Source organism: Eurypyga helias, unplaced genomic scaffold, assembly GCF_000690775.1.
Source record: "Eurypyga helias isolate BGI_N326 unplaced genomic scaffold, ASM69077v1 scaffold4130, whole genome shotgun sequence".
In the NCBI taxonomy this organism is placed as follows: domain Eukaryota; kingdom Metazoa; phylum Chordata; class Aves; order Eurypygiformes; family Eurypygidae; genus Eurypyga; species Eurypyga helias.
Genome location: NW_010224901.1, coordinates 23639 through 43790, shown reverse-complemented (window position 1 = coordinate 43790; position 20152 = coordinate 23639). Strand labels below are relative to the sequence as shown.

Genomic DNA, 20152 nt, shown 5'->3' with positions numbered 1-20152 from the left:
TACGGACATTGTTGAAATCCTTTGAAAAGGAAGTCACATATCTTGAAGATAAATAGCAAAGTAATTCTTGGTGCTAGATAAGAAACTGTAGCAGGAAAAAGAGTCAGTGGACTGTTCATAGGACTATTTGACATCAGGGAGAGAAGTGGTTAAATGGCAGGGGTGATGTTTTCTTGAAAGAGGTGACTGGTGCAGGGAAAAATAAATGATACTCACACAGCTTAGTGGCAGAGTGAGGAAGGAAACTGTAACCCCGAGGAGAATCTGGAAAGAAAGCCATCACAGGGGTGTGTGAGCTGCTTACCTAATGTCTGCATTGGCTTCAGCTCCACAGAGCTGTAAGCATCTGGCATGGGGGCATGGGACATGGTGCCTTCGCACTTCCTCCAGACTGAGTACCTTTCGGGCTGTTTTTCTCTTTACAGGAACTCAGACCTTTGTATAATAAAAGGTGCCAGTTTTATTCAAGTGGAACAGGATTCCTGTACGATGCCCACCAGACAGAGGTAAAAAACTCACCTCATCCCACGTTCATTTCTGCTGTGCTTTGAGGGGCTGGGGAGGAGGGAGGCAGGTGTTTGAGCGCGTGTCTGTGCATGTAGGGTTGAGAGAAACCTTACTGGGTTTTTGTCCCGCAAATGACTCCCCACTTGTCCAAGCCTCTGATGACTGCAAATCATTACAACCAGTGAGGTTTTGAGTCATCATCAGTGTTTCTATCCAGTACATTACTCTGGGACTGGAATGATTCCTAGTCCATCTATACTGTATAATAGCTGTCTGGAATGTATTTGTCACATTGGCATCTTTCTCCAGGGAGGTTTTTGGAGACTTCAAGTGGAATAGGAAATATCTAAATGAATCCATTTGCATTGTCCAGAAGACTTCAAATCTTCTCTGTATTTATCCAGCACAGGCCAAGAATGTCAGTGGTTTGAATTCAGCTTTTTTATTATCTCAATGACATTAACATGGTTGGAAAAGTGCCCAAACCCAAATGGCTAGCCTCCCAAGAAGTCCAGATTTTGTTTCTTTTTTTATTTTTCATTTTATTATTGTGGTAAACTGGTGGGAGTGAAGAGAAAATCAAGGAGAGCAGGACTGAGAACAGCTAAACAGTGGTATAACTTACAAAAAGCCAGATGTCCTTCATCACCATTCCTCCCATGGCTAAGAAACAGCGTATGGGGAATGTTACTGTCAATAATTCTAGGCAGATTAGCAAAGTATATTACCAGGTTAAGCAGCTAATACTCCTTAAATCTTGCTGCTAGGGCACCTCATTGTTGATTCCAGACAGCGTATGACAAAAATATTTCACTGACCTCCTCGCCTAAAGACCTACTCTGACAAACTTACGATCTGTGACAACAGCCTTTCCTCTGAGTTTTACTCCATCCCTTCTAAAGTGTGTGTGTGCACACTCAGACATGGCCTGAGAAATGCCTCTGATTCCTGTAATAAGCATGTAGCTGGTGTCACACTGACCACAACTCCCTGTAGGTGACCCCAGCCTCGGGCTTCTGGCCAGACAGGTTTCCCCAGCTCTGCAGATTCTGAGAAAGTCTAAAGTTGGGCCACCCAGAGCTCCTTGCTCTGTTCTGAAAAAAAAAAAAACACCAAAAAACCCCCCCAAAAACCCACACCCAAAAAACCCAACAAAACCAAACCACCCTGTATCTTTTAAAAGTGTGGTTAGTTTGTAATAAAATTCTGGTGTCATTGTCCAGTGATCTAGAATCAGCATGTGCCACTTCAGAGTTAATGATCCGTGGCATTTGAACTTGGCTTTTGCTTTTCCAAAGTTAGCCAGCTAGTGAGCAGGGGCCATGCTCTGCATGCCAGGCAAACACCTAACTAGGAAGGCAAGTTGTTCACTGAGCCCAAGTTTCCTTTTGATTGCCATCTGTAGCCTGTGAGCGGTCTCCAGCTCATTTAGTTTGCCTGGTTTGCTTCTTCTCTTTGCTCAAGGCAGAAAGAATTTGATTTTCTTGCAATTACCATGAGGTGAGAACATCTCTTCAATTGCTGCTGAGGGGATAGACAGACACAAACAGCCAGAACATGTAAAAGCTAAATGTCTGGTCAGTGAAATGAAATAATAGGTCTTGACATGCAGAATACCCACAAATGGCCTGTTTCCACCACCCTTGCTCACACCACACAGTAATTTGTTTATTTTGGTTTATTCACTGTTCTCCTAAAAAGGAGTGTCTTGCTCTTTGCGTGTTTTAAAAATGCAGTGGTAAAAATAGGCAACTACAGTAACTCCCTTGGCCACTAATATAATATACCTTGTAGTCTGGAAGCTGCTAAAAACATCTTTAAGATCTTGCTGATCTCTCACTTTTGTACTTCTGGCCTTACTGATGCTTGGAGAGGGAAAAATTACTTTTACTTCCTATCAGAAGTGGTCCCCAAAGCCATGCATCAGAATAAACCACCTTTTTAGCAGCCCTCTCCACTTTACGAACCCCTCCGATCCCAATCGTGCACATTCCCATCTGTAATGGGAAAAGGGTATTTTAACTAGGCAGGTCCTAGGCCATTTTGACTGCATGCCAGGGGTCAAAGCACTAGGGCGTCCCAGCAAAATGGCTGTGGTAGCGGATGCACCGGCACGCTGCGCTCCAGGGTCAGGTTTCAGCCTGCTTTGAGAAGTAGCCAGATGTGATGTTTTAGTCACTCCTGAGCTGGATCTTGATTAAGCTGATGCAGTCTTTGATGGTAGCGCGCTCCACTTCTGCAGTGAACAGCAGCTCAGGCTGAGCTGCAGCTGAGTGGGACTTCAGGCCAGCAAAGCCCTTAGGTGAAATTCCAGTTAAGTTCAGACATAACAGAACAAGGTGAACGAAACGAGGTCCTCAGGGTGAGATACTCTTGTGGCATGTGTCTGTATCAAGCTGTGAGCTCCATTTCCAGATTGCAACCTAGACCGAGACCATCCTTTTATAACCTAACTTCCATTTTGGGTTAGACGAGCTGATTTATATGAGACACTAATCACAGGTACAGCCTTGTCCTGGGCAGCAAAGCAATCCCAAGGCATCATTTTAACTTCCTTTTAATTTGAGCTTTGTCACCCAACTTCCACTGTTCAAGAAAATCCTGCTAAGGATAAGTGTGTCAAGTCTGTGACCTGCTGCAAGATGGACTTTCTCTGGTGCTTGGATGAGGGTGTGTTTAAGGCTTTCCTTTTTGCTGGGAACAAGCACATGAGGAGTAAAGACTCCTCAACAGTGGCAGTTTTCACACTGAAAAGGATCCACAGATACAGAACTCATGAGCTGAGAAACATTTGGTTTAACATCTCATGGGGAGACTGTCCCACAGACTAACACATTCATGGCTAAGCAGAACTGTCTGACAGAAGCTTTTCAAAAGCAAGCCCCTTCTACTTTTTCATTATGATGAGTTTTCCATTCAAGAGTACATTTTCTTTGCATTTTGTGAACAAAATACTTCTCAGTGGTTACAGTACATTTTTTCTATCAAAATAAAAACTATAGAAAGAATGTATTTCTGACCTGCTAGCTTTTAAAACCTGACACTTCTCCAGGATTTCAGATTCCATAAGCTAAAAATCTCAGAGGAGAAAAGCCTTACATATAAAATATTTCAATTGGCCTGTAGTGCCAAATAGAAGTGATTAATACTTACCACATTAAGGAGTCATTAAAATGGTTTCTTGTCTGGATGGAGAGTGGCTTACGTGTGCCTACCTTTATTGTTCTAACATCTGTCCATCCCTGCAATTCCTGCTCACACAAATAAACCCTTTCAGTTTTCTGTTCAAGAGCCTGAAGTAAAGGGTACTTATTTGCTGGAGTGCTTGGGTCTTTTCTGAGCAGTTTTGTTTCTGGGTTTGGAGATTGTTCTTGTTGTTGTTCCTAATTATTTCCTTCTTCAGGGTGGCGTTACGGAAGGGAGAGAGCTCCCAGTTTTGGAAACTGTTCAGATAAATTGACTTCTTTACCCATTTCCACACTATAATGGAGTGGTATTCTTATTCACTTGAGTGTCTTGCTGTGGTGTATCTCTCAAGACCCATGTTCCCTGCATCACAGCCATAGGGATCCGCATCTTGCAGCTGCAGAGTCTGGGTCTTAGCAAAATAGCAGCGGGCAGCGCAGCAAAGGGCTTGAAAACTCTGGCAGCCCTGGCTGCAGGGCAGTGCTGGAGGCTCTGGGCTCCAAAGTGTAACGCCCTGAGACTCAGGGGCTGTTGTCCCAAATAAAACTTAAGGGAGCTCAGGGATGTCCTTCTGCTCTGCAGTTGTGGATTTTGGAACCTCAGGATCTTTCTGCACAACAGGTAATAAAAGCTGACACCTCAGTAACTGCTGCTTTGTGGTCAGTAGGATGATTCACACAACAGTGAAACACTGAGAATGAAAGTCAGTTTCTTCTTTTTTGGCAGGTGACATGTTATACCTTAAACAGCAAGTGCCAGCTGAAAATAAAGAGTAACACATGCTATTGCTGCGACCTGTACAACTGTGAGAAGTAAGTACTTGCGTGCAGTCGCTGGCGCCTGAGAAATTCTTGGTTGTTTGACCCCTCTCTGAAATGATGGCAGGGGGGTGGGGGGCCTGGACAAGCAACACGAGGGACTTGTATGCTGAGTAATCCAGTTCCTCTGCAACTGAAATCCTGATGCAGGCTGAGAAGAGGTCAGGGGTTGCATATTAGTGCTGGCATTATTTCAGTTTCTTTTCTTTTAGATATGTCAATAAGTTCTTTGCTGTGTTATCAAAACCGACCACTCAGTCATAGCCCTGTCAAGGTGTACTGTTGATCTTGAAATGCAGTTTTCCCATTAGATTTAATGAAACCTTTTTTTTTTCCTACCAAACTGGGGGAAACAAAATAAACAGGAACATAGGTGTCCATGAGCAGACTGTGTTGTAGGCATATGCGGAGCTGTTTTGTTAGCCACAGCCTCTGTAGGCATGGGATTGTGCTAAATTGTCATAGGATGGATACAGAGGGTCTTATGAGGGTTTCCTGAAGCTGTCCATTTGACTTCGTCATTCCCAAAGCGTGAGATGTCAGAAGAGAGGAGAGGAAATGTCTGCATATGTTTATGAAGATCAGCACAGGGTTGCCATGCAGCGATTTAACAAGAGTAAAAAAGGTGCTTAGGAAAACTACATCACAGCAAAGTCCAAGGCTTTATAATGTGGTAGACAGATAAGGAACTCACACAATTGACTGGCCACCTGGCACACAGAGATTTCAGCTGCAGGCAGCACCATGTCTTGTCACATGCGAGAAACTGGGGCGTTTCCCAGAGCACACCTTCTGCTTGACTCACCCTCTGCACACCTCAGTGACATCGTACCATCCACTCTCATGCAACCTCTGCAACCCTCTACAGCTGACCCACAGTCACTCCTCTTTCTTTCCCTCTATGTACATCTCTTCTTTCTTCCTACGTCTCCTGTTTTATTTTGGTTTTGCCATCTTTTCACATGCTAGCAGCCTTGAATAACCTCAGACCTCTGTAAGCCTTGGCTAGCATGCTGCCAGACGAACATTTTAGGTATAGGGGAATGAGGCTGGCACGTTCTACGCAAGGCTTCTGCATAAAAGAGTAGCCCTTGCCCAGATCCTGACTCAACTAGAGAAGCAAAATGAAATTTGGCACTAGAGGGAAGTCATCTATGCATGAGTATTTCTCATGCACATGGAGACACAGTGAGTGCAGTTCTGTGGAATGGATCAAAATTCCCTTTAAATGTTAGTCTTTTGATTCTGTAAGAAGCGTTAAATCTGGACATGTTGGAGCTAATACAAAACAGGTGACATGGGAAAGGTAGAGTATACACAATTTTGGTACCTTTTCTATGACAGACAAATGATGGAACATCATAGTTGTGATGCAGTATATTTACACTGGGAATGTTTTCTTCTGTGGTGCACAATTAACTGCTGCATGTTCATAGAATCACAGAATGGTTTGGGTTGGAAGGGACCTTAAAGACCATCCAGTTCCAACCCCCCTGCCAGGGGCAGGGACACCTTCCACTAGGCCAGGTTGCTCCAAGCCTCATCCAGCCTGGCCTTGAACACTTCCAGGGGTGGGGCATCCACAGCTTCTCTGGGCAACCTGTGCCAGTGCCTCACCACCCTCTCTGTGAAGAATTTCTTCTTGATAGCTAATCTAAACCTCCCCACTTTCAATTTAACCCCGTTCCCCCTTGTCCTGTCACTACAGGCCCTTGTAAAAAGTCCCCCCCCAGCTTCCTTGTAGGCTCAAGTTAACCCATGGGTTAACACTGAGTGGAACAGCCCAACCCAATACAGAAGAGAACAGGGATCTTGGAGGAGTGGAAGTGTTCGAAGTTATCAAATAAGGCAACCAAAACTGTTGCCTTAAATCATAAGGTAGCAACAAGGAGTGATGAGGAATACTCTCCCTCCCTCCAAAGATCCTCAGTGCCTTTTTTCTAAGACATTGGGTTTGTCTGAAACACCTGGGACTGGTCACTGCTGAGACAGTATTCAGTGATAGAATTCAACATGTGTGTTTTGCCATTGTCAGCAATCCACAGTGGGCAGCAAGATCTTATGGCATGGCATGGGCAAATCCAGAGTAAAGGAGCAGTCTTGCTGCTCTGCACACTTGGCAATTCCAGTTCACAGGACAGCTGGAGAGAAGTAGGAGGAGACACAGTCACACAAGTGACTTGGTGTCAGCCATGCGATAGACCCGTACGCAGGCAAGATCGCAGGTCAGATTTCCTCAGCCTCGTGGCAGCTGAAGCTATGGGTTTATTTAGTTAAACAACATTTGGGCTCATGATAGGGCCCAAGTGAACTCAACAGTAGGAGATCCACAGCGCCAGAACCATGCCCCACAACAAATGATTGGACATTTCCAGGAATTACTGTGCTTGGCTTGATTCTTCCCAGAAATGTTGGGGGTTTCTCCACGCTGCTACCTTCCTCTTCACAGCTGTCCCTAACCACCATCTCACTGCTGCCCCAGGCACTGAGGATGAAGGAACAGAAGAGTGAGCACAAATTACTCACTTCTGGTTTCTACCATAACAGTGCAAAAACAGACTTGGCATTTAAAAAATCTTTCCAACTGAAATAGCTGCTCTAGGAGCTCATTAGTGGGCTAGCATGGAGGCAGGTACTGGAAAGAACTGCAGGAAACTGTGGTTTCAAATTTTGCAGTAGAGTATTTCTGACTTTCAGCAAGACGATGAGGATTAACTTCACAACATGCTTGATTTACAATAGCCAGTGCAGTGTAGAAATGTGAACAAACAAAGATTTCTGGATACTGTGATCCATAGTGTAAAGGCACATCTTTATACTGTGCTGTGTTGCATCTGTTAATTTGGAACCGCAGACACCATAAACAAATGTAGCCAGCTGGCAAAATCTCCCTTCCTGTGGTTGAAGTAATGCTTAAGCAACTTGCCTTCTCCAGTTTCAGAGGTGCCAGCGGATTTCCAGGTGAGCTGGGACAAAAAACAATGCTAAGCATGCTTTAGGTGGTAGCCGAATGACCAGGGCAGCATCCGTATGCCAGGACTATGCCTGTATTCAGAGACCCTGAGCAGAAAAAAAAGAGTCCCTGCTGGTGCACGACACTGATCAGTCAAACTGGGGTTGGTATTAGTTGGACCACGTGTTTAATGCTGGCATTTAGCAGAGCCAATTTTTGTTTACAGTAGAGCTTTCTCCAGTTCAGTGGTGTTTGGTGGGAGCATGGGTGAAGTACCTTGCCAAAGAGAGGAGGGGTTAGATCCTCTGGTGCACTGTATTATGGGCAAAGCCATACCCACCGCAGTGATGTTTTCTGCATTCCTTTTCAGTTCAGAGCAGTCCTCCAGCTACTATGAATTTCTCGGCGTGAGCAGCTGTCAGGATGTGGTTCACCTGTATAGGCTGCTGTGGTCCTCCACAGTCCTCAACATCATCGGGCTGTTTCTGGGGATTATTACGGCAGCCATTCTTGGGGCATTTAAAGACATGGTAAGGCTCACGGTCTTTGCCTTATGTGAGGACTTCTGTGCTTGTTGATGTTATCAAATGGGGTTTTTTATCTGTCAAACAGAGGAAGCATATGTGTACAAAGGAGGCACTTTATACATGTTTCCTGTGTGATCTGGGAGTCTGGAGTCATATCTTTTGACTAAGCTGTTGCCAGCTGCTCACTGCTAAGTAGGTCAAGCCTGGTCAAATGCATGAATGGAAGGGAAAAAACAGGCGTCTGTGTGAACAGATGCTGGTGATTCACTTAGTGCCATTGGGTTTTTTTCTTCTAGTTCAGCACTGAACTGTGAACCATCATAGAGTTTGAGAAAGCTAGTTTGTAACTCATGTGCAACTCAGCTCCTGGTTGTGACTATTTGACCTTACATTGTTCTTTTCCCCAAAATGAGGATTAACTCTCAAGTACCAGTCAAGTTTTTATTTAAATGGTTGTATTGAGGTCACATTAACCTCCTCTTTTGTTTCACTAAGGAATACTACCCTCTAACTGCTCCCTGTGCCACGCCACCGTGTTGTGCTGATGTGCACCACTGTGTTCACAAGAGGCTGTGTGCTAGAAGGGATTCTGTAACACAGTGCCTCATCTGCCAAGAGTTTCTAACATGTTAAAAGGGTGAAGTTGCTGTTTCTGGGATTATCACTGCCAGTGGTCATGTTTGCTAATGCAGTGCCTAAAGACCAGCTAAGTGGCTTATGATTTACTAGGCACTCAGAAGAGTAGTTGGTACCAACCCAAAGAGCTTCCAAACTAAATAGGCAGAGGTGTGGGCATGGAGGTCAAATGAATGAGCTGAAGGAAGGTGTGATAGCAGCACGGGTCATCTTAGATCCATGATGTTTCTGTTGACTATTCCAGAGGACAAAACTAAACAGAAAGACAGGTGAAAGGAAAGAAGAGAGGGATGGAGCAGGGAAGAGAAAGCAAGAGGGGTGATAGGCACACCAGGGAAGCAGGCTAAAGGGGAAGGGGCTGCTCAGAGCTGGCAGCCAGTGTGCCAAGGACCCAGTCAGACTGGAGGCCATCCAAACCCTGCTCTGCCCACCCATCCTCCCTTAGCATGCATGTCCAGGCTATCTACAACATGTGTTGGCTGCTTAAAACCATGTGACAGAGCAGGGCCATATGAATTATTTGAAATTCACCTTTGTTAAGGCTTGCAAAATGTTTGCCGGAAGTAGCCCTCTCTCCAGCTTAAGGCAAAAAAGCACACTGAGCCTTTGCAGGTACGAAATGTGCTGCTGAGCTGTCCTTTGTGTGAGGGGACTCTTGAAAGGAGCTGATAACAAATTGCAGCCAGCCAGTAAAGAATTGTGGTTGCCTGACAGTAGGGAGTGGATGCAGCTTTTCCAGCTTAATTCATCCCTTCCCTGCGAGAGGAGCAATGGCAGAAGGGGAGCAGAAACAACCACAGTGGGAAGTGAGCAGCTACCTGAGGTGGGGAAGGTGGGCAGCACCTACACTTGTTAGAACACTGCAGCTTTCCAGTGCTGCTGAATACTTTCCTCTGCTCAGCAGATGGGTGCGAGTGCCTTCACCAAGGGCAGCTGTGGGAGTTGCTAGCGTTCTTCCAAGATGGGGCAGGGTGCAGAGAGCCAGCCTGAGTCCACCTCATCTGTGTCGCACAAACCAAGGCTCATGTGGGATTTGGGCTGATGCTTCTTAGCAGGGCGAGCTCCTCTGTGCTGCAGGGGGGCCATCGCTGCACTGCTTGCAGGGGACGTCAAGCCGAGGAGGCTTTTGTGGGAGAAATGGGGTCTCCGTAACCTGGCATGTTCCCTTGCTGGGAGGCAGACCCTGGGCCAAGGTCTGTGTCCTCTGACTGGGCAGCATAAAGCCATGCAAGGAAATTGCAGCAGCAGTGGATGTGCAGCTTTCCCCCAGACTCAACTAGAGTGAGTCTGTTGGGGCTTCAGCTCAAAACCTGATCTGAATAAGCTGTTGAATGTTTGCTCTGCAGCCGGAACAGGAAAAAAACCCTCACTAGTTCAAGGGACAGATGAGTTTGTGTCAGTTACCTCAACACAGGAGCCATGCTATGCTTGTGAAAGTGTTACTTCAGCAGCAAACCAAAATGCAACTTGTGCCCACCTGGGCTTTTTTCAGGGTCCTTTGGAGTGACGTACCAGAGCTGGTTTGCTAATCTGGTGCTTGATTTTGTTAGGAAAGGAGTAATTCTTGGGGAAAGATGAGGTCCAAGAAAACAGCAAGTAGAAGAGGGAGAGAAAGGGGCATAAGAAAAAAAACCCTTCAGAATGTGTGGGAGAATTCTGGATGTCACCTTTCTATGGAAATGCTCACTGGCATTTTGCAGGGAGAGCTGCAAAGCTCGCTGGAACGCCTGAGGCATTGCTCTGAGGTTGACTTTCAGAAAACACAAGGCCAGGCTGACTAGTCAAACAAAAACCAATATGTTTATCTCTGGGGAATGGTGGCAGCCAAAAAATGTTACAAAGGGAAGAGTTTACAAAACAGTGCCGTTGCCTCTGAGCCCATCACATTTCCTGGACAGAAAAAAAGGAAGTGTTGTTTTGGCTGCTGTGGGTTTTCTTTCTTGTGACAAATTCCCTGCAGACCCTGGCACGGTCCCCAGTCCCCATGGTTTTGCTGCCTGGCTCAGTAGGAAACATTTCATCCTATCCAGCCCTCCAAGGTGTCAGCTCTCAGTGGCCCCCTGTATCACCCGTGGGGCTGCCCTCTGTGATCTGCTGGGTGCTGGGGGAGCTGCAGGTACGACAACACAGTCCTTTTCAGATCTACAGTGTGTTTGGATATTAGATGCCAGCTAGGCAGTTACCTTAAAGTCACCTTTAATAAAAAGCAAATTAAGGTATAATGTGAATAGCAGTATGTAATTAGAGTACCTAAAATGGTAAAACACCGTATTTCTTACAGAAGACAAAGGTGAAGAAATGCATGGAAAACTCACTTGCTGGTACTAAGATTTAATCTAGAAACGCCCTTCCCTGCCCCAGTACTCATCTGATGGCTTGTAGATGTTTTGCCGACACACCTTGCCAAGGAATCTGCCTGCCCTGCGTTTAGTGTTGCATTGATCAGAACTACTGATGGTCCTGGGGATGGGGGTTGCAGTTTGGTTCCCCCTTCCCCTTTGCATGGAAAACTCACTTGCTGGTACTAAGATTTAATCTAGAAACGCCCTTCCCTGCCCCAGTACTCATCTGATGGCTTGTAGATGTTTTGCCGACACACCTTGCCAAGGAATCTGCCTGCCCTGCGTTTAGTGTTGCATTGATCAGAACTACTGATGGTCCTGGGGATGGGGGTTGCAGTTTGGTTCCCCCCTCCCCTTCCCCTCCAGTTAGTCTCCTTAGAGTTCTCAAGGATATCTGAGCAGATTAAATCTCATTCCCTTAACCCCTCTCCTCTTCCCTCACCCTGCTCTAAAAACGAACACAAAAGGAACCCCTCATTACTGAGCTACTTGCCATGTGTTCACGTCGTGGCACTTTGTGCAACTCAAGGGGCAGTCTGACATTAAAAGTAGTTGTAGCTCAAAAATAAACGGTGGCAGGTCTGTGGGATCAGCGTGCCAACCTGCCTCGCTCCGCAGCCACACAGCGAGCAGCAGCCTGGGTGGCTGGGGGCGGGTGGCTAGACAGCCGCTCCGGCCACAGCCTGGTTTCCCCACACTCCCTGACCTGAGGTGCCTGCATGGCACTGGCAGCCCCCCTGCCCAGTTCACAGTTCCTTATCTATTTGACTTGGGTGGTGCTTCAGTTTAAAATGTCCCCACCTATCCCTGTGTTTTAAGTGACTAATTTAAGATAGTGACATTATTGGAATACTTACTAAAAGCATCTAACCAGCTTCAGGACCTGCAGATCGTAGCTGGCTCCAGGCTGAGACCAAACAACCTGATAATCAGGTGTTTTGATCAGTGGATTTGGGGTGGATGACTCCCCAGAACTGTCTTCTAGGACTGTTGTGATGTTCATCCTTAGCAATCGGAGATCATTGCTGCTACGGATGGAGAGAACATGAGAGGGCTGAGAGAGGTTGCTGGGAGAAGGGCAGCAGCACCCACACCAGAAAGTGGGTGGCAGATGCAGAACAGGCACCTGTGTTTCACGTTGTGCAAATAAGTGTGGTTTGCCATGTTTCCGTCCATAGCCAGAAGGATCTGACTGTGCCAGGGTCTCCCTCTGAAGAAGAAGCCCGACTGCGGTGAGCTGTGTCACTGGCACCAAACCTGTGGGTCTGAGTCGAGCTCGTTAGCTGATTATCCCTACTCCTGTCCGAAAGGCAGCGTCTCTCCAATTCTGCCCACCATATCCACCTGTCTTGGCAGGTAGAAAGGATTTAATTTTGTGAACATGAAGATTAGAGACTTGCCTTCTCCCATGAAATAGGGTCTCTGCTTTTGACCCCATGGGGCCTTTCTCTGCGCCAGCTCCTGGGGTGCTAAGTTTCTCCAGAGAGCTAAATCCTAGATTGTCAGGTAACCTCATGTGGTACATCAGTGACCTAGATGATGTTTTTCATATACAAACACTATTAATACACCTCTCTCTCAGTCACAGATCTCACACTATCTCCAGAGGATGCAGTGGTTTATGTATCTCACTGATAAATCTGAAAGGAAATGCCAAAAAAAAGAAATCCTGGCTGCTGTTTGTTTTCAGCATTTGTCTGGCAACCACCATATTTTATTATTTCAGTAAAAAGAAAATTCCATGCTCTCATGTAGAAGAATCTGCTAATAAAAACAAAGGAGGGAAAAGAAACCACTGGATTTGTCTCGCTTCGCAAAGCAGAGGGACATGAAGATCTTTCAGGGGCTCTACTGTCCTTCACAAACGGTTATGTAGCACAGGGTTTTTGGGTTTAACACAAGCCCCCTTTCACATTTAGCTTTTGCTCCTTTTCTTTTTTTCCCCCTATATCCCAGTTGTATTAGCTGGTTTAATATGAGCCATTATTCTTCCTGCAAACCTCACCTCCCACTGCAGTTAAGGGACACGCCAGTAAAGCCACAGGATGTGATGAAAGATTTTATACGGTAGGAACGAGATATGTGTGTGTGGGGGGGGTTGTATTGAGCAGCCGGCAGCAAACTCCATTTCACAGGTGAGAGGAGCTGTGAAAAGAAGAGCAAGTGGTTTGGAAGGGGAGATCTTTGTAGATCCGTGAAGGGAAGCAGAGAGAGAAGACTCGAGGGCATCAGGTAGTTGCTATTGGAAAATCTGCAGCAAGTTGTGGAGGACGGGTGCCTGGTGGGTAAGACGAGGCAGTGAAAGCTGCGTACTGGGCTCCTCAGGGTGTCTCGAGTCTGGAGTTCTGCCAGTGCTTCTGTAACTGCTGTTAGGGAACCACCAGCACTCTTTTTCCAAGGGAAGAAGATTAAAATAGCTGTGTGTTTCTGGTCAGAAAATTGACGCCAGATACACCCTCCTCCCGTGCTGTCTCCTCCTTGTTTTTTTGAAGTACTGGTATTGTGTTTGGACATAAAAAGTGTTAAATTGCCTAGTTGCTTGTGTTAGGACCAGTTCCTGCTCCAGCCCCCTCTGCTCTGTGCTGATATATTGTTGTCTTCTGCGCTCAACAGGTACCTCTGTCCCAAATTGCTTTCAGTGCTTCACCCCCTCCTCAGATCCTGTACAACCCTGCCCAGCAGATCCTGACATACGCTGGCTTTTGTCCTTCTGCAGCAACTATTTCTACATATCCATCCTACCCGTTACCTCTTCAGGTACAGTACAAGATGGCACCCTTCTTACTCCCATTAGAAAAGCGTAAGCTGCTACTCAGCGCAAACTCTGCAGTGGTAGATCTTGGCTTCTGGGGGTTTGAAACGAGGCAAGGAAGTTGGATCCCCCCTCACAGACTTAGTCTGGGCCTAGTTTTCAGGTCTGTCCTCAGATCTCAGGCTCTTTCTGGTTGTTCTCTGGGCTCTGTCTGCTGACCAGGAATCCCAGTGTGGGATGGGAGCTGCGCTACAGTAGTCACGAAGGTGAACACAGCCCCCATGCTTGGCAAGAGGCAGAGGCATGAGGTGAAGCCAAAGGAAGCATCTGACACGCACAGGGTTTGGCAGCAAAGTTTACACACCTTAGCCCACCTTACTCTTAAATACGGAGGTAAATAGATTAGGACTCATCAGATGGAAAGGGGACAAGGAAGGAAAGGAATTAAGAGGTCTGTGATGTCGAGTGATATGGAAGGGATTGTGGCTGGATATTAGTGATAAATTCTCATCGAACAAAATTTTGGTTGCAACCAGTGTCAGGTGGCAAGATAAGCCAGAAATAGGCAGTGTTTTTACACACCAGAGAAAGTTTAAATGCTACAGGATGTTGTGGAAGAGTCTAAATGAGGGGTTAGGGGATTAGTCCATCAGTTGCTTTTAAACTCAGGGATTCAGGTGTCACTGCAAGCCCCCAGATGGCTGCCTGCCGCAAAAACCAAGGGTGTTCATCAGAAAATGGAGCTTTTTTTCTAGGATTTTTGGTCTTCCTATAAGCATTTGCTCAGGCCAGTGCTGGGGACAGGTATACAGCTGCTGTGGCAGTTGGTGGAGGTTGATGAGCCTTATTGACCAGTGGCAGCTGGTCTGAAGGCAGGAGGGAAAGCTGCCAGAGGTGCAGCTTTCTTCCCTTGCGGGCAGGCATACAACATGAGCTGAGTCAACATGGCTTCACCTCCTGCAGAAGGATGAGGTGCATACCAAGCACAAGTATTGGGACATGGTGATCATCTAGCCCAGTGAATTGTTAGCATGCTCCTGGTATGGAGTTGGCCCAGACCACCCAACAGTCTCCCAACAACACCCAGGAAGGGGTGAGGAGACAGCAAGGGCAATGAACCATTCCTGGTAGGTCGTGTGCATACAGTCATGCTAGTTTGGTGGTAAGAGTTCAGCTGTAGCAATATGTGCTGTGTCAGTTGACTTCACAGCCAGAGAACAGTCCTTGGCACATCTTTTTTTATTAACATTAATGTGGCCAGGCAACCATGGGTTGCAAGGAAAAAAAAGAGCACACTTGCAGTTCTCTTTTTTATTTGCTTTGCTGGGCTGTTTTGCAGAGTTCAGTTAGCACATAGCCAAGGATAGGGAGAGAAGGGGATAAAATAAATGAAAGAAAGCAATTAAGCTGAAAAGTTGCGTGTAAGGAGTCAGGATCAATTGCAACTGTTCAGTCCTGAGTCCACTTAGAAACAGAAATGCATATTTACCCCAAATTCTTAACTGCATTCCAAAATAAACACAGTTCTTTTCCTAGATTTCTGCTTTTTCTAAGTGTGGTCATTTTTCTCTCTGCTTCACAACATTCAGAGGCAGACACCACCAGCTGTCCCCAGGCCAGGAGAGGTTAGCAAGAAGCACTGGCCTTCACAAAGGAGAGCGCTTCATCCTTTTCTGGGCGGGGGGTCGGGGGTGGGTGGAGCAAGCCAAGCAAGCTGCCGTCTTGTATGTATGAGCTCATTATGTTGTAGTGCGGAGAGAATTAATTTCTGCATCAGTATATGAGCTAAAAGATCATAATAGACTTACTCAAAGCTACAAAAGAGTGAATGTTAGAAGCAGGCCTAGTTAGGAACAGCCAGAAGCTTAACCCTCATCCAGTTCCATTACTCAGGAGCTGTGGGCTGAATCCATGGGGCTGGAGGTAGGTCTTCATGACCCACCTAAGTGCTCCAAGCAGTGCCCAGCTGCTGGATTCTGGCCTTCACAAGCCTTGCTCAGCTGCTCCTGGTCCTTAAGGCAACTATAGGACCTGGGGCTGAGATTCATCTGGCTAAACGCAGGGGCTGTTGGCATGTAGAGACCTAGTGCTGCCTGACAATGAGACCAGGTAGCCACCTGGCTCCTGCTGTCCCTCTCTCTGGAAGGGTCCAAGCCCTGTAGTTCATGTGTCACATCTCTGTGGAAGTCTGGGATGTCCCATGGCATCCCAAAAGGGCTGGGCACTTACACATGGGCAGCTGAATTGAGCTCCAGCTGTCCATAGTGTAGGACACTTCACCTGAGCTGGTCTACCCTTCCGAGTCCACATGTGGATTATCTCAGGCTAAAGATGTGTGATGTGAGTGCTACAAATGCACCCTAAAGACCTTTCCACTGAGAAGGAGTGGGATTCATGTCACTACAGGTCACTCTGCACTTAGATATCTGTGTACTGAGCATTCAACTGAGACATCAAAATCTGAGGCTGTGCCCTGTATCCTAGGGGTGTAGTTCAGGTGCCTAAAGATACGGCATCTGCAATGAGCTAATGTTCACAGGACATCCATACAGGGCTGGCTGACGTGGGCCAAGGTCTACACGAGACTCTCACATATTTCTGGGGCAACTGGCAGAGGGTGTCCCTTTAGCATCTCAAAAGGTGTAATGTTTTTGCTTTCACATAGACCAAGCTCCACATAAGGGCGCTTCTCAGCGTTCCCTTTGGCTCACTGAAGCTTTGGCTAAGCACCGTTCCTAAGCCCCTGCATGTCACATTACCCCATGCCAGGATCACACACGTGGTGATTCAGTACAACAGGAGAAGTAAGACCTTCTTCAACTAAGGGGAAAAAAATAGTGAATTGATGCTAGTTAATGAAGTAAAGCAGTTAGCAGTTACAAACTAATAGAATCACAGAACGGTTTGGGTTGGAAGGGACCTTAAAGACAATCTAGTTCCAAGCCCCCTGCCATGGGCAGGGACACCTTCCACTAGGTCAGGTCACTCAAAGGCTCCTCCAGCCTGGCCTTGAACACTTTTAATAACTCCAGTTTGAACCCTCACCTGAACCTGAGAAAATCTACAGCTGTAGTTCCGCCTCTTGGGAACGTATCCCACCTTGGATTAGTCTGGCATGCAATACGCCTAGCCTAAGCGCTGTCCCCACTTGCGTGGAATGAAGCTGCATTAGCTCAAAGGCTATGAACCTGAGTTCACCTGTGGCTCCCACCACGGAGCAGATTCATTCCTCACCCTCTGCTGACCCCAGTATCCCACTGAATAACTTGCTGGAGGGGCAGTGTCATTAAAAAAAAAAAATCACAACTGAAGCTGGTGGTAAATGCTCCTCAGTTCACCTCACGCTTCCTTGTCCACAAGCAGCGATCAGCCAAATGCAAAAACAGAAAGGGTGACAACAGGAATATACTTCGACAAGGATGTAACCAGCATGCCTTTTGTTTACTGTGGCATGTGCTAACAAAATCATTCATCCCTTACTGGTGCAGTTCAGTCACAAATAGTCTTGGTAACAGGCCTGCCAACTGGTCAGGTAAATGATTAGCTGTGCAGGGACTGGTGATGACAGCAGTCAGGGCTGTGCCCGTCATTCCAGCCACAGGAGAACTCACTACAGAAGCAATTCCAGGCAGACAGATGGAAACAGTTGCTGCAGTTTGATGGAGAAGCAACAACTCCAAAATAAATTAAAAAAAAAAACCCCAAACCACCCAAAACCCCAACAACTACATTTGATCTAGCTAGCAGGTCTGTCCGGACACCTGCACTGCCTTCTGGGGAGTTAAAGGGCATAATCAACCTTCCTGTCAGGACGTCCCCATTCTCATTCACTAAGTCACCCTGTGGTACAAATGCAGGACGACATTCTCCTGGCCATGGGGGTTTGACCCAGGGCAGCAGCCCCTGCTGACCTGGGAACCCCACGGAGAAGCCAGGTACCATGGCATGGGGTCTGCCAGCCCCGGACAGCTCTGGGATGCCATTGTCCAAAAGTGCCAGCCCTGGTACTGGCCTTCTGTATAGTGGCTATTAATTTTTTTAGCAGCAGGGAGCAGCATTTACTTGCCCAGATTTTACGTTTCCCTTGAAAAAGATCCACAATTACTATTTTTTGGTGGGGTTTTTTTGTTTGTTTGTTTGTTTAATTCTAGGCATTTTAGGCCTGAACCAGGAGGGAGCTGAGCACAGTTCTGATGAAGCCCATGGACTGGCATGTGCTGACATATGAGGGGAGGAATGAAATTCTGACCCTCTTGAAATCAATGGCAAAACTTAGTTTAAAGTAGTGGTAGGATTTTATCCGGAACATTAGTGCCTACATGCATTCTTTTGTTTTAACAAAAACTCTGCTTGTTCCCGAACATGGGCTGCTTCCTAAGCTCTATTTTTCATGCCTCTTTCAGGCAAAGCCCCATTATAGCTGAGACAACCAAAGTGAAAGACCTACAGGGAGACACGTGTACTGGGGAGTGTGCATTTGGCACAGGAATAAGACCTTGCATTTATGCAATTATAATAGCTGAGATATAGATTAGTTACATCTGAGTTAAGTTACATTTCACAGTGATGCCTGGAAACGAGCAGCTACACATAACCTCACCAGCCAGTCAGGTGCAGTGCCTCACCCAGGAAGCCAGAGCATCTTTTCCTGCAGAAATTCCCGTTGGGTTCTATCACCGAGCTGTAGGCACAACGTCTGTTACAAATGACTTGGGTTACAGATGGAATCCGCCTTCTTTTACTAGACACCATCACTGCTATCCTTAAGTAGGTGCTTTAAAACTGAAGCGAGTGTCGTGCTGCAGCGCACGAGAAACTTAACCGTGGGGCTCATTATACAACACTGAGGCAGCGAACACCGCAGAGCTGCAAACGGGGTTGTAATCCTTTACTGAAGAAGCTGCCTGTCTTTGTCTCTATGCAGCCTGCCAGCACTTTTCCAGGAACATCATCAACTGACATTTCATTATCAGAAGAAACTCAGCCTCCATCTCAGTCCAGCTCCAGCTATGGTCTTCCCCCCAACGCTCCAGCCCTCTACACACCGACGTACTTCTTGCCTGGTGAAAAGCCTCCACCGTACGCACCGTAGAACGAAGTATTTATTTGAGCTAGCTGGTAGGCTTTTATTTTGTTTTCACGAATCCTCTGGAAAGTGTGCGGTGCAGGCACTAGACTTCCCAAAGAACCCAGCGCAGAGTGTGTTATGGACACTCTGCTTCTACCTGCGTCTCACTGTGAGCAGAGCAGGGCCCTGGGAACATAAGGGCAGGCACGTCCCCGGCCCGGTGAGCAGTCACCGCCCAGGCTGCCTGCAGTCGTACGCAGCGTTGCTTTCTGGCTGCCGTGAGCACACGACGTCTTCTCTTTGGAACACTGAGGAATGAGTTTTCTTCAAGAGGAGAAATGAGGAAGATACTCTGGAGCCGTGTTCTGCTTTCACAAACCAACATAGACGGGTTCTAGTCTGTGCTGTCTGGAGTGGGTTGTTGGGAGCTCTCAGAGTCAATCGTTTTGGCTAGGAGGAGACCTCCAGGTGTTTGTTTGCTTGTAGTATTTATTCAATTACCCTTTTCGGTGAAAGTGTGAAAAAAAAGCGTGGCAATTATTTTAAAATAAAATTGACTGTGTATATTTATGGTGTACCTAAGGCTGTGTATATTTGTAAGGACAGGAAAACAGAACAACAGAGGAGAAGTACCCTCCGGAACAGTTCTCTCTTTCAAGTTTCAAATATAAAGGTTAACCTCACTGGGACTATTTCATCCAAACTTTGTGCCAGTCTAGACTGCACAGTACATTGTCATGTCAGTGTGCTAGAGATGCAATTTCCAGGCAGGTATTTAAGCTGCGCTTTAGTGTTTGAATTAATGCCTTTCTAGTCCAAAGAGGACCACAACCAACACCACTCCATGTTAAACCCCCGTTACTTATTTTTGAACTGCTTAAAACCCGATCCAGGCATTTTACAATGACTGGAACAGAATGGATGAAGGCTCAGAATTCCTTCTTTCTAAAAAAAAATTATTTTCTCCTATTGTATAGAGACAAAAATATGTTGACAGGGCTAAGCAGCAGTACCTGTAGCAGCACCATTGACAGGAGCAAAGTCTTGTCCCTGTCCCGTGCATCCAGTCCCCTTGCCACATATCACATTAGCTGGCATCCCTAACAGCACACGGCTGCCGTATTTCGGGGCTGGAGTGGCAACACCGGCATGAAAACCCATCAGCTTGCTGCATCCCTTCGCTGCATTTTGCTCCCGCAGGAAGGGCGGCTGTGCTGCTTTGCTCTATAGATCTTAAAGTCTAGACAGCAATGAAGCTATAGAAATTTCCTGAAAGGCCAAAGAGCAAAGCAGGAAAAGGAAGGAATTTCTCATTAGCTTTTCAAGCCGCTGCTTCGTATTATGAAAATATTAAAAAAAACCT

The 20152-nt window shown here is 46.6% G+C and overlaps 1 protein-coding gene across 1 annotated transcript; it reads left to right on the top strand.

The window, feature by feature from the left end:
- Positions 1 to 425: 425 nt before the first annotated feature.
- Positions 426 to 18813, top strand: LOC104502594 (transmembrane protein 255B-like; the record flags this gene model as incomplete). The annotated part of the gene is made up of 5 exons (XM_010147074.1): positions 426 to 506; positions 4420 to 4505; positions 7835 to 7994; positions 13583 to 13726; positions 18646 to 18813. Coding segments are annotated over 5 exons (639 nt in total), but the record flags the coding sequence as incomplete, so codon positions are not given.
- Positions 18814 to 20152: the final 1339 nt, after the last annotated feature.